At 39.9% G+C, this 15,194-nt stretch overlaps 1 protein-coding gene across 5 annotated transcripts in view; it reads left to right on the top strand.

Annotated features, from left to right (window-relative positions):
- Nucleotides 1-8,907: 8,907 nt before the first annotated feature.
- Nucleotides 8,908-15,194, top strand: part of CPM (carboxypeptidase M) — an 89,417-nt gene continuing 83,130 nt past the window's right edge. For 4 of the 5 annotated variants that reach the window (XM_032646683.1, XM_032646684.1, XM_032646687.1 and 1 more), the window contains exons 1-2: nucleotides 8,908-8,949; nucleotides 9,253-9,415. In XM_032646683.1, the coding sequence (XP_032502574.1) occupies nucleotides 9,256-9,415 (160 nt within the window). In that variant the 5' untranslated portion in view covers nucleotides 8,908-8,949; nucleotides 9,253-9,255. Of the gene's footprint in view, nucleotides 8,950-9,059; nucleotides 9,178-9,252; nucleotides 9,416-15,194 lie in introns of those variants that run through there. The other variant, XM_032646685.1, reaches the window with a different exon arrangement.

A 15,194-nucleotide genomic window follows, 5' to 3' on the forward strand; every position in this document is an offset into this window, starting at 1 on the left:
TTTTCACTGCCCTAAAATTCTATGTGCTCTGCCTAGTCATCTCCCACCCCTTCAACCCTACCCTGGCAACCAGCGATCTTTTTATTGTCTCCATAGTTTTGACTTTTCTAGAAGGTCCTACACAGTAAGTCCCCTACATAAGAACCTTCAAGTTGCAAACCTTCAAAGATGCAAACGTGCGTTCGCGTGTCCAATCACGTTAAGTTAGTTCACGTGTCTGGAGTACATTGTCACATGCATGCATCCTCTACAACTGGTTGTGCTTTTGTGTACTTCATGGTACTGTATAGAGTACAGTAGGACAGTATCTTTATTTCAAGCCCAGCATGTCCGGAAACAAGAGTAAAAGCAGCGGTGATGCAGCTGGCACTGCTAAGAAGCGCCAAGTGATAACGATGGAAATAAAAGTGAAAATAATTGAGAGAGTGGAGTGAGGTGAAAAGATGGGAGAGCTGTTGTACTTTTCAAGGTAGTGTACTGTAAGATTAAAAGTGTTTTCTGGGCTTCCCTGGTGGCACAGTGGTTGAGAGTCCGCCTGTCAATGCAGGGGACACGGGTTCGTGCCCTGGTCCGGGAGGATCCTACATGCCGTGGAGCAGCTGGGCCCATGAGTCATGGCCGTTGAGCCTGCGCGTCCGGAGCCTGTGCTCCGCAACGGGAGAGGCCACAGCAGTGAGAGGCCCGCGTGCCAGAAAAAAAAAAAAAAAAAAGTGTTTTCTTTATTTTTTTGTGTTTTTTATGTATTATTTGTGTGAAAAGTATTATAAACCTATTATAGTACAGTACTATATAGCCAGTTGTGTTAGTTGGGTACCTATGCTAACTTTGTTGGACTTACAAACAAATTGGACTTACGAACGTACTCTCGAAAGGGAACTCGTTCATATATAGGGGACTTACTGTAGTTGGAATCATATACTATGTAGCCTTTTCAGATTGGCTTTTTTCTCTTAGTGATATGCATTTAAAGTTTATCCATGTCTTTTTATGGCTAGATAGCTCATTCCTTTTTTTTAACTTTTATTGGAGTATACTTGCTTTACAATGTTGTGTTAGTTTCTACTGTACAGCAAAGTGAATCAGCCATATATATACATATATATATATATATCTCCCCTCTTTTTTGGATTTCCTTCGCACTTAGGTCACCACAGAGCATTGAGTGGAGCTCCCTATGCTATATAGTAGGTTCTCATTAGTTATCTATTTTATACATAGTATCAATAGTGTATATATATCAATCCCAATCTCCCAATTCATCCCACCACCTCCTTCCCCCTTGGTATCCATACGTTTGTTCTCTACGTCTGTGTAGCTCATTTCTTTTCTGCACTGAATAACATTCCACCGTCTGAATGCACGACAGTCTATCCATTCACTTACTGAAGGACATCTTGGTTGCTTCCAAGTTTTGACAGTTATAAATAAAGCTGCTATAAACATCTTTGTGCAGTTTTATGGTGTAGCCATAAGTTTTCAACTCATTTGGGTAAATGTCAAGGAACGAGATTGCTGAATTATATGGTAAGGATATGTTTTGTTTTGTAAGAAAACACCAAACTGTCTTCTAAATTGGCTATTTTGCACTCTCACCAGCAATGTATGAGAATTCCACATCCTCATCAGCATTTGGTGTTATCAGTGATCCCAATTTTGGCCACTCCGATAGGTGTGTAATTAAATCTCATTGTTGTCTTAATTTACATTTCCGTGATGACTTATGATGTGGAGCATCTTTTAATATGCTTATATGCCGTCTATATCTCTTCTTTTGTGAAGAGTCTGTTAAGATCTTTGGCCCATTTTTTTTTTGCGGGGGTCGCGGGGGGTTGGTACGCGGGCCTCTCACTGTTGTGGCCTCTCCCGTTGCGGAGCACAGGCTCCGGACGCGCAGGCTCAGCGGCCATGGCTCATGGGCCCAGCCGCTCCACAGCACTTGGGATCTTCCCCGACCGGGGCACGAACCCGTGTTCCCTGCATCGGCAGGCGTACTCTCAACCACTGCGCCACCAGGGAAGCCCCTTTGGCCCATTTTTAAATCAGGTTGTTTGTTTTCTTACTGTTGAGTTTTAAGAGTTCTTCGTATATTTTGTATAACAATCCTTTATCAGATGTGTCTTTTGCAAATAATTTTTCCCAGTCTGTGGCTTGTCTTCTAATTCTCTTGATATTGTCATTCTGCAGAAGTTTTTAATTTTAATGAAGTTCAGCTTATCAATTATTCTTTTCATGATTCATGTTCATTTGTGTCAGGGAGGAAGAAATTTTCCTCTACCCTTCTAGATTGTTCTGGCTGGTCTAAGAATTAAATTGACATGAGACAGATTAACAGGAGAAAATCAAACCAAAGTTTAATAATGTGTATACAAGGGAGAGACCAGGAAAACTGAGCAACTTGCCAAAATGGCTGAAGCCTCACCTTAAATACCATCCTCAGATAAGACAAAAGAGGAACATTTTGGTACATGGTTTTGAATTATGGTTTTCTCAGGGTATATGCCCAGTAGTGGGATTGCTGGGTCGTATGGTAGTTCTATTTGTAGTTTTTTAAGGAACCTCCATACTGTTCTCCATAGTGGCTGTATCAATTTACATTCCCACCAACAATGCAAGAGTGTTCCCTTTTCTCCACACCCTCTCCAGCATTTATTGTTTCTAGATTTTTTGATGATGGCCATTCTGACTGGTGTGAGATGATATCTCATTGTAGTTTTGATTTGCACTTCTCTAATGATTAATGACGGGAATAAAGACACAGACCTACTAGAGAATGGACTTGAGGATATGGGGAGGGGGAAGGGTAAGCTGTGACAAAGTGAGAGAGTGGCATGGACATATATACACTACCAAATGTAAAATAGATGGCTAGTGGGAAGCAGCCGCATAGCACAGGGAGATCAGCTAGGTGGTTTGTGACCACCTGGAGGGTTGGGATAGAGAGGGTGGGAGGGAGGGAGACGCAAGAGGGAAGAGATATGGGAACATATGTATATGTATAACTGATTCACTTTGTTATAAAGCAGAAACTAACACACCATTGTAAAGCAATTACACGCCAATAAAGATGTTAAAAAAAAAAAAAAAGACCAAAGAGGATGTTGATGGTGCAGAGTCAGTTACGGGAGGTTACTGACATTGATCTATTTGTTTACTCTTTCACCAGTACCTCACTGTCTTGATTATTGTAGCTTTATAGTAAGTCACTAAGTTGGATCATGTCAGTCCAAATTTGTTCTTCTCCTTTAATTAATTGTGTTGGCTATTCTGGGTCTTTTGCCTCTTCAAATAAACTGAGGACTCAGTGTGTTGATACTGACAAAATAACTTGCTGGGACTTTAACTGGTATAGCATTGAATCTACAGATCAAGTTGGGAAGAACTGACATCTTGACAATATTGAATCTTCCTATACATGAACACAGAATCTCTCTCCATTTATTTAGTTCTTTGATTTTGTTCATCAGAGTTTTATAGTTTTCGTCATATAGATCTTGTACATATTTTTAGATTTATACCTAAGTATTTCTTTTTGGGGGCTGCTAACATAAATAGCATTACATTTAAAATTTTAAATTCCACTTGTTGTTACTATATAGGAAAACATTTGATTTTATATACTGACCTTGAATCCTGCAACCTTGTAACCATCACTTATTTGTTCCAGGAGGTGTCTTTGTTTGTCTGTTTGTTTTGTGAATTCTTTCAGATTTTCTACATATATGATCATGTCATCTGTGAACAAAGACAGTTTTGTGTCTTCCTTCCCAATTGTGTACACTTTTTTTTACCGTTTTTCACCTGATTTCATTAGCAAGGACAGCCAGTATGATGTTGAAAAGGAGTGGTGAGAGGGGACATCCTTGCTTTGTTCCTGATCTTAGTGGAAAAGCTTCAGGTCTCTCATCATTAAGCATGAGGTTAGCTGTAGGTTTCTTTTTGGGGTTTTTTTTTTGCTTTGTGCAAATGAATTTTATTTTATTTTTTATTGGAGTATAATTGCTTTGCAGTGTTGTGTTAGTCTCTGCTGTACAATGAAGAGAATCAGCTTTGTAGTCTTTATCAATTTGAGAAAGTTCTCCTCTACTCCTAGTTTACTGAGAGTTTTTATCAAGAATGAGTGTTGGATTCTGTCAAATGCTGTTTTCTGCATCTATTGATATGATCACGTGGTATTTCTTTTTTTAGTCTGTTGAAATGATAGGTTACATTATTTGATTTTCAAATGTTTAACCAGCCTTATATACCTGGCATAAATCTAATTGGGTCATGATGTATAATTCTTTTTATACTTTTTTGGATTCAATCTGCTAATATTTGGTTGATGATTTTTGCATCTATGTTCGTGAGAGATACTGATCTGTAGTTTTCTTTTCTTGTAATATATTTTTCTGATTTTAGTATAAGAATAATGCTGGCATCACAGATGAGTTAGGAAGTATTCCCTCCGCTTTTATACTCTAAAAGAGACTGTAGAGAATTAGTTAAATTCCTTCCTTAAATGTTTGGTAGAATTCACCGGTGACCCATCTGGGCCTGGCATTTTCTGTTTTTAGAAGGTTATTAGTTATTGATCAATTTCTTTAATAGATATAGGTCAAATTTTGTCTTTAAGAAAAGAAATTTAAATGTTAACTTGTAGAAAATTGGTAAGATGCTAATATTTTTGTCTAATAGAGATACAAATAACTTTTGTCCTTTACAGATGAAAATGCTTTCTGCTCTGTAGAGAAGATAACACAAAAAGTTATAGTTTACTGCTCTGTAGGACATTAATCAGATTTATATCTAATTTACCAATAATTTAGAATGATTTCAGTATTCTTTCGTTCTTACACTGATATATATAAAACATTATTTCCCATATCTTTCTTGGAACCAGATTTGTTTCTTGCTGCTTCCTTAATAATGAGTTAAAATAAAAACTTGACTTACGTTTACTTTATATTTGTATGAGAACTTTTTCAAACATTTTGAAATTATACTTTTGAAATTTTATAGGAATACAGCTTGGCCAAATGCCTTAAATTGCATGTCTAAGAATTGATCCTAAGGAAATAAGTATGTGCTCAAAAATTTAGCTCTAAGACTATTTACTGTGTATAACAGTGAAATACCGGAAACAAATGTACAACATTAGGGGACTAATTAATACCTAAATTTGTTTTAAGATGGTTGTTTCTGGGTAAATGGAATTTGTAGATTTTAAAAAATTCTTTTACCTTGTTCATATTTTCTTGTGACACTTTTAGAAGAAGGAAAAAGCAAGCTGGTAGGTCACAAAGTCTAGTTTCATTGGTCTTGCCATTTTTGCTGACATCTATTGAGGTATTTAGCCTCTGACCTTAGTCTCCCCCTCTGCTCCAATTCCTACCACTATCTCAGGGAACTTCAGAGTTCTGTCCTTTGACAGAATCATCTACCCACACTAGTTTCAAATTCCTTAATATCCCATTTCCAATGACCTTCTTCACTTCTGTAATTCACTCCACAGAAATTGTAGATCCCGTCTTCATTTAGAACTGTTTACCTCTGACACTTCTGTGCTTTTCACTCTGTTTTGATTTTAGATGAAAATGCCTTCATTGTTCTTCCGACTAAAAGTAACACATGTTTAACTGCAAATTTTTTTCAGAAAATACAGAAAGATTTAAAAAAGAAAAATCAAAACCTGGCAACTTAGAGCTGACCACTCAGCATTCTGTAACCATTAAAACTTTTCGCTAGGAATAGTTTTTTGTTTGTTTGCTTTTCAAAATGGGAATTTACTATTCATTTTACTTTTACAATCTGCTTTTTGCCACTCAATGACTTATTTTTTCAAGCCAATAAATACACACCTATATCATCATTAATGTGGCTGAAAATATTTTATTGTATGGCTATAATATTCTTTATCTGACCCAAGGTGTCTCAACCTCAGCACCAAAATTTGGGGCTGGATAATTCTTTGTTGTGGGAGGCTGTGTTGTCATTGGAGGATGTTTAGCAGCATCACTGCCCTCTACCCACTAGATGCCAGTAGCACTGTCCTCCCTGCCCCCCACCCCTACACACCAGTCATGACAATCAAAAATATTTCCACCTATTCCCAAATGTCTTCTTTGGGTAATGTTAACGTCCAGTTGAGAACCACTGATATAATCAACCTGCTATTGTTTGTTTATCTACTTTGTCACAATTAAAAACAGTGGTGCTTATAAAGATCCTAACATATAAACTCAGCACTTCTGCAAATTACTTCTGTAGTTTAAGTTTTTATCAAGAAAGAGCGTATTTAAAACTTTGATGTCTATTCCCCAGATTTCCTCCAAAAGGTGTATCAATTTATAATACCATTAAAATAGCAGAAATGTCATTTCCCCAGATCTTGTCCATTTCTAGGTATTATCAATCTTTTTAATCTTTCTTGGTGGTAAGCAAAACAAAATATTACTTTCCCCTTTTAATGTGTAATTCTTTGATGGCTAACCAGGTCAGTAACTTTTACTATGTTTATTGACCACTTGTATTACTGCTTTTATGAACCACCTATTAATGGCCTTGCCCATTCTTGATTTTGTAAGAGCTATTAATTCTTCCAGTTTGCAATTTTTTGGGTAACCTTTATGCTGAGTTTTCCTTATAGAAGGTATACATTGTTATGATGTTAAGTTATCTGCCTTTTTATTATGTTTTTACCTTTAGTGGTGTCGTGCTTAGAAAGATCACCTCTGAAGTCTTAAACTTTAGTGTTTTAGTCTATTAGGCAGTTTTATTCCTCCATGTCTTTCACACTCTAACACTAAACTTCTTTGACCTCTAGACCACTGCAAATAAAATTTGAACGTACATAGGACTGGAAATCTTATTAAAATGCATGTTCTGATTCAGTAGGTTTGGTGTGAGACAAGTGACTCTGCATTTCCAGCAAGCTCCCAGGTGATGTCAATGCTAGTCCTGGACCACACTTTGAGTGGCTAGGTTCTGGACCTTCAGCCCTCAAACCCCAGGAGATTGGCTCTCTCCTGAATTTGCTTCCATTCCTTACCTAGTGTGAACCCCAAGGGCAATAATTTCAACTATACCTCACCCCTTTGTTTATCTGGAATAAGAACCCTGGCGACCTCCATCCCAGTATTGACCAAGCCACCATCTTCTCCGGGCTCCAGCCACAGCATCACTAAAGGAAATCTCAAAACTGCCACTTGCTTATGTAACAAATGTTTGATTTCTAAAGTCAGATCAGAAATCCTTCACTTTGTTCCTTGACAGTTCCCTTTCCCATTCCTTAGAGTAACTTTGCCTAATCTCCTTGACCCTATTCCACCTCCTTTCAGGCCTCCAGTCAATGAATGACAATGAAAGAACTTCTTCAAACCATCTGGTAAAAATCACAGTTAGCATAGCAACTGCTGCATACTTTTTCTTTTAATCCGCTCAAAAACCCAACACCATCGTATTAAGATTTTCCAACTCTTAGAAAATTCTGCTTAGATTTATGAATTAAACTGGTTATTTACTTAATAGATACCTCCCAGAGTTCTCACAATATGCCTGCCAACCTTATTTAGGTAAGCACAATTATCATTTCCATCTTACCGACTAGGAAACTAAGGCACAGAGAGTTGACACAACCGTTGAGTGTCAGAGAAAGGACAGGGACCCATATCATGTGATGATATACTCATAGCTCAAACTTCTTTACTCTGCTACCCGGGAATCACAGGGGGCCTCAGGTTCCAAACCGCTCGATTCTACAGTAGTATCTGTATCACAAACAAAGAAGAGGCAGGATGAAAAGTAACCTTTAAAAATTGTATAAAAAATAAAACAATAACTTATATAACAACAAAAAAAGAGACAAGCATTCACTAGCGGTTCTCAGCTCTTGAGGGCACGTTCCATTCACATTCCTGGGCCTCAGAAGTTTTGTTCAACCTATCTGGGGTGGGGCCCTGGCACTATTGTTTTTAATCTGTTAAAGGGGCATGTTATCCCAAATCAGTGCTTTTCAAACGTTTTACATTCAGTGGACCCGTGGCACAAGCCCCCCGTTACTCTGATAGGTAATGTGTGACAGGTGTGCGCAGTCTTGGCCCGTCCCACACACCCTCTGGGTAACGTCAAAGTCCTTGCTATCTCTAGTGCAAACACAGATCACCCCATCCTTCCAGAAAGAAGCATTTTAGGTAGAGATAACTGAAGCTGGCCTAGGCAGTGTTAGTGGAGGCAGCGTTGACTTTACAGTGATGCCTCTGATGCCTTCTTCCGTGTGGTTTCCAGATTGCCAGTTTTCAATGTAACGCTGATTTAGTCAAATCTCATACACTATAAATATTTGTCGGAAAATTTCCTGGACTCCACACGACGGCATTTAAAACTTCTACACGCACGTTCTGAAATGCCACGCGACTGCAGAGCAGGGTTGGGCCGCCTGGCGCAGCTGGGAGCGCGGCCCTGGCGACTCGGGTCGGCGCCGAAGAGCAAAGGAGCCCGCTCGGGGCTGCGGGCGCCCGAGACTCGCGGCGCCTCGTGGGGCTCCAGGTGAGCCCAGTACGCGCCGGCCCGCACCGCCCAACTCGAAAAGCCGTCCAAGCCTTTAGCGTCTCCAAGCTCGCTGCAGCTGGAGACACCTCGTGCCCCTTTGGTGGAGCGCCCCGGACCCCTTCAGCGGACGGAGCCGTGGCCGGGGTGAGCGCACTGCCAACCTGGGGCGCCGGCAAAAACGGGCCGCGCGAGGTAACTCGGTTTCGGGAAGCTCGCCGCCGCGCCTAGGTACCTAGAAGGAGGCCGAGGAGGCCGAGGAGCCCGGACCGCCCGGCTCGGCCCCGCCCCGGAGTGCTCCTCGCGGCGCCTGAGTGGGCCGGAGAGACGTCAGTCAGGCGTCGTGGGTGGGACCCTGGCCGGGCTATTAATACTGGGTCCCGTCTGGTGGCAGCCGCCGGGCGGCGGTGCGCGCCTGGGCTTGGGGTGAGGAGCGGGACGCGGGGGGTCGGGCGCAGCTGCTGCAGCTGTCGGGCGGCGGAGAGCGGCCGAGACGTGGGGAGGAGGAGAGGGTGGGAGGCGGGATGGAGGGCACCAGGGGCTGCCCGTGTTCCGGGTGCGCTAACTCCCGAAGCTGTTGCTTCCAACTTTTACGTCCTTCGGAAGCTGGGAGTGTTAGTGCCGGGAGATCTGAGACTAGACAGCGGAGCCGAGGCGAGTAACGTGCACACTCCCCACTACCCCCTTCCTCACCTGCTCAGCTTTATTATTGTTTTTATTCATCTCTAGAACATGGACTGCGCCCGCCTCTGGCTAGGGCTGTTGCTGCCTGTGATAGCTGCGCTGGACTTCAGCTACCACCACCAGCCAGAGATGGAAGAGTTCCTGAAGAGTATTTCCCAAAACTACAGTTCTATCACTCACTTACACAGTATCGGGGAATCTGTGGAAGGTAGGGTCCGTTTCGTGTGCTTTCCCAAACCCCTAGTCCTCAGTTTCATTCATTAAATATGCCTTAGCCTCCTGTCCCCTCCCTCTCCATGAAGCGACTCAGAGGGTCTCGAGCGGTTCCATCCCTGCCTTGCGTGTTGGTTGTTTCTGCTTTTGTGTGTTGTGTTGCTTTTTGTCAGGGGAGTAGTAAGACCTGAATTTTACTAAACGTCTCCGCTGTCGTTCGGTGTCGAGTGCTTTGCGTTAATGGCGTTCTGTTTTGGGATCTTGCAGACAGTGATTTCCTGGGATGAGTACTTTAGGTTTTAGTTTTCTACATGAACTTCTGCCAAGGAAGTCTGTTTACCCATCTCAGGTTTGTTTCCCTTTTTGATGGCTTCTTTAAATATGACTCGGACTGTTAGGATCGTGTCTTCAAGTCTCTTTTAAACTAAAACAGGGCAGTTCTGTTGGTGAGATTTCTGTGTCACGTATAATTAGCCCTATGGCTTAAAGTTATGCAAAAAAGTGGCTTTGGTACTGATTAAAAGGCTATTTTAAAAGTTATCCATTTGAACGAGACAATTGCTGGATAATAAGTGTACCATAGCAGTGATTGGTATTGCTCTTAGTATTTTCACGTTCATTATTAATTACTTTGTTTTAATTTAGAAACCATATATTAAGTATAAATATACAACTATATATTAAGTAATTCTAATTTTAGTAGATAGGAAAATTGAATCATAGTGAAATTAAGTATTTTGCCCTAGAACACTCAGATCTTGAGTGAGTTTTATAACCAGGATTGGCACTCAGATGATTCTACTTTAAGGCTTAGCCATTTTGGGACAAGGCAAATAATTTTACCAGATATTATTATTTCTCAATCTTTTATTATATTGGTACCTCCCCAAAGAGATTAGCAAATAACTTAATGCTTAAATTACAGGTTTTGTCAAGTGTATGTAATTTGGATGTCAGCTCTTTATAAGGTGTATTTCAACCCCGTGTGAATTTTAGCTCTGAGTTTTTCAACCAATTTGTGAGTCTCTTAATTACCATATTCTTAAGTAATCGTTTTCCAAACAATTAAGGTCATGGTTTTTATATTTTAAAAGTATTACATAAATTTGTTTATGTGCAACGCAACAAAAATTCTTGGCTTATGTGTGTAATGGCATTTTTGTTTTTAAACAACGTTGCTAAGGAGTTGGAGCCAGAATTACTCTATATTTTGCTGTATCATCCAAACTTATAGAGGTTGGATGTATGAGAAAGCATATCTTGAATCAGCACGTGTATTCAGCCTTTTGAAATCATTTTCCCCTAGGGCTAGAGAAGAGCAATTTTAAAAGATCTAAGAATACTAATTATATTAATAAAGGAAATATAGAACACAACTAACTTGAGTTATTGTTCAGTCATTTAACCCACAAGGTGATGCCAGTGTTGTTAATTTTAAGTACTAAATGATTTGGTTTTTATTTTTTTCAAGCACAAAGTGCTTGTGACGGGACTCTCAATGTCAACCAGCTATTTTGATCTACCCTGCGTGCTATCAGACCACGGTAATAATGAGAGGCAGCAGGCTTAATTGTTTTTACCTTGTGTGCACTATTGTGGTTAAAGGACTGAGGAATTACCATGTAAAAAATAAAATCTGACACTAGTTTAGGTCAAATATTTGTTTTGAGTATGTTCTGAATAATTACTCCGGTTTAAGAAAAATCCCAAATCTGCTGTTAGGTTCTGAGTAGTAGGTTAAACTGCTCGCTAGTAACTGGGAGTCGGTTGCCAAGCGTATTTGTTGGTACTCTTTTCACTAGATGCACAGTTTCCCCTGGCCATCCTGCCCTCTGATGTAAGATAAGCTTGCTTAGCAAACAAGATTTACCACATGTGTTATTTATTTTTCTTTGTTATTGTGAATGTGGGCAACATACCTAGAAGGGAAAGTAATCTTCCTACCTCGCCAAATACATTTTTAGTTTTTGTAGATGCATATCACGTGTATTTTCATTACCGTAATCATGGATTCTCTTCTGCTTTTTTTCCCCCAGTTCACATTATTTCATTACGTATTTCCATGAATTGAAAGGTCTGCAGGTGTGAGTTTATTGCTATATAGTCTTTTATCCTCGATTATGTGAATTTCTTAATCATTCACCTCTTTGCGGCATCTATATAGCTTCTGGTGGCCTCTGTTATAAACAGTGATGCTAAAAAAACCATTGATACATGTCATGATTAATGGCCTTCTATTATAATTGGTTTTTTTCCAGTTTTTAATTTTGAAATGTTTGAAACCTACCCAGAAGCTGAGTACATATATACACTTCACCTAGATTCAGCCAAAGGAGACAGACCATATTTCAGTTGAGCCTTCTAGAGGAAATCCCACTACCTAATATCAGAGTAAAGAAAATCTTAGGTAAAACAACAGAGGCAACTATAAAACAAAAAGAACAGACAGCTGAGTTGAGAAAAATCAGAACATGTACAGTGTTCATTGATTCATTCCTTCATTCAGTTAAGGGAACACCTCTCCTATCCTTTTTTTTTTTTTAATTACTCCTAAGCCCCTTTGTCTAGCATGTTCCTGGCACGTATTCAGTGATTTTTATCTGTTTGTTTAGTGGCTTGACTATTTGCTGAGGGATAGCTATGTGAAGCAAGCAAAAAGTTGTGCCATTTGTGCCCTGCTATCAGGTAGCCCCCTTTAAAATACAAATGTATTTATTATAGATTCCCCAGCTATTCTCTCCACATCCCCCCAAATTAGTTCTAGGACCACTTTAAATGAGATTTCCTACCTCTCTTTTCTAAGAATCTTGTCTTTCCTCCTGCTGAGTCTAACCTTGATCTGAATAAGGAGGGTTGCAAAGAGCAAGGGTTAGATAATAAAATTTGTTCTAAAGTGCTTTCCATGTATTTGGTGTTGTAATACATTATTTCAATCTCAACAACTCAAATAGGCCTTATACTCATTTACAGAAAGGATCCAATGAGGCACAGAGAAGTTAATTAACTTGCTGAAGATCACACAGCTGATAAGTGTTAGAGGGAGGCTTCAAACTCAGATCCACCTTCTCTGAAGCACATCCCTTTCTCATTAAGGAAGTGGTTTGACACAGATGTGGCTGGTCACATGAAGACTGAGGTAGTTACTGGAGGGTTTCAGAGTCATGTTTTGGGCACACTAGATCTGAAAGTAAAGCTTCTACCAAGGATCCAACACAGTAGCCAGTAGCCACTTGTTTACTGAGCAGCTGAAGTGTGACTAGACCAAATTAAGGTGTGCTAAAAGTGACTTTGAAGATTTCATACAAAAAAGTAAAATAGTCCATTAATATTTTTATATTGATACCATGTTGAAGTGGTAATATTTTAGATATAAAGGCTAAATAAGAAACATTTTCTAAAAAACTTCACCTGTTTCTTTTTACTTTTGTTAATATGGTTGTGGTTTCTAAAACATTTTAAATTACATATACGACTTGCACTGTATTTTGATTGGGCTGTGCTGATCTAGACAGAAATTTGTTATTAGCAATTTTCTTTTTCTGAGTACAAAAGGAACTCAAGCTCATTTAGAAAATTAGGAAGATACAACAAAGCACCAAGGAGAAAAATAAAATCTCACCGTCCAAAGGAAACACTTAGTAGACCTGAAAGACTACATGCCCTGTTTTGTGCCTTTCTCCCCTCCCACTGAGCCAAATATCTTGCTTGCCCCTGCAAACATGTTGTTTCTAAGACCTGAGTTTTAATGCCTGCTTTTTGTCCTATCAATGGATATACTATTGTTTATTTAACTTACACCCCACTGACATTTAGTTTGTTTCTAAATTTTCCTGTTATTAAAAAAAAAAAATGCCATAGTGGACACCTTTGTAGCTAAGACAGCAAAAGTTGTCAGAGCACACACAGGCTTTGGAACTACAAGGCCCAAGTTCAAATTCTAGATCCTCTACTTTGTAGCAGTGTGACACTGGGTGGTTAGAATAATTTCTGGCACATAATAAGTACTACATAAGAGTTGCTGTTAAGGATACATTACCTGCTATTGGGGATATATTTCCAAAAAGGAAATTACCAGGTCTTAAAGCAGTTCTATATATTTGATACATGTAACCAAATTGATTTCCAAAAGGAGTATTGATTGATGATCTCAAGAAATGTATGCTTACCTCTTATCTTTTTTTTTTTTTTTCTTGCGGTACGCGGGCCTCTCACTGCTGTGGCCTCTCCCGTTGCGGAGCACAGGCCCCGGACGCGCAGGCTCAGCGGCCATGGCTCACGGGCCCAGCCGCTCCGCGGCATGTGGGATCTTCCCGGGGATCTTCCCGGACCGGGGCATGAACCCGTGTCCCCTGCATCGGCAGGCGGACTCTCAACCGCTGCGCCACCAGGGAAGCCCTTACCTCTTCTTTTATACCAGTCATAAATCAGGCATTCCTGGTTTGAAAGATTACTGTAGTATTTGTCAGAGGGTGCAAAGTTTTGGTCATACAGGATGAATATGTCCTAGAGATCTACTGCACAGCAGAGTGCTTATAGTTAACAATACCGTTTACTTTAAAATTTGCTATGAGGGTAGATGTTATGCTAAGTGTTATAGTGATGATGATGATGAAAGATCACTGTAGCATAAAGTTTTCGTTGTTGTGTTTAAAGTATAAAGGAGAATTTATTTCTCCTGCATTTTTCCCCAAGGATTCTCACCTTCACATATGCATTCAACAGATATTTATTGAATTCCTCCGCCAGGAGTTGTCATAACGTTGCAGATACTCAAAAATCTCGCTAGAACTGGCTTAAGACTCGTGCCCCAAAGAGGCATGTACTGTGCTCATGTACACAGACCTCTCATTGCCTACTCCCCTGGCCTGGGTAGATTCTGGCTGGCGATTTACCCTCTGAAAAGGACACTTGATACGAGATTTTGCCACAGCATTCGATTTTCTGTCACCCTATTCATTTCTCAAGTGTGATCGGCAAGCCAGTTTGCTTGAGATCCTGTATAAAATGCTTTCTGTGATGTAAATATTGACGTATTGAGACAGCCACTAAAATCTGGGAATTTCAGCTGTAATATACATACTTGTGATTTAAAGTTACATTGGGGTAGCAAGCCTTTCCCCTTCTTTAACTTGAAATGTAAAGTCCTTTTGTGAAACACCTTAGGAACATCAGCCTTGTTTTATAACCATTAAGTTTCTTAAAGACACTGCCTTTTTTTCTTACAAGGAAATGATTTAGATTTCCACTATATTTGTGGTATGAGATTTTAAGAGGAAGAGACAGAATATCCAAAAAGTAACACGGATGTTACTCTGCTTCAACCACCAATACTTTAGTGACATTTGAAACTTAAAAAAATAATAATTGCAGCCAACATTAAGTGAATTTTACTCTTTGCCTGGCACTTTACATATACCCCTCAATCACTCTAACAACGGCACGAAATACCATTATTATCCCCCAATTTACATGTGAAGAATTGAGATTGAATGAATCATCCACAGTTAGTAAATGACAGAGGGGTGATTGGAACCAAAGTCTGTCTTGTGCCAAATAGTGGACCATTAAAGCTCTTTGCCGTAGAGAAAAGTTTCTCCAGTTACCTTTTTCTCTGTTCTTGTCCCTTTTCCCCTCCCCCATACATCCTGCTCCTCCCCTTGCCCCGACTGCTGTGATTCTGCAAAAGTTGAGGAGCATCCTCCATCATCCAAGAAAAGGCCTGTGTAAAATGTATTTTATGTGCGGAGTGATAGGCTATGGAATCCTAGACCCCT

Source organism: Phocoena sinus, chromosome 10 (assembly GCF_008692025.1).
Source record: "Phocoena sinus isolate mPhoSin1 chromosome 10, mPhoSin1.pri, whole genome shotgun sequence".
NCBI lineage: Eukaryota > Metazoa > Chordata > Mammalia > Artiodactyla > Phocoenidae > Phocoena > Phocoena sinus.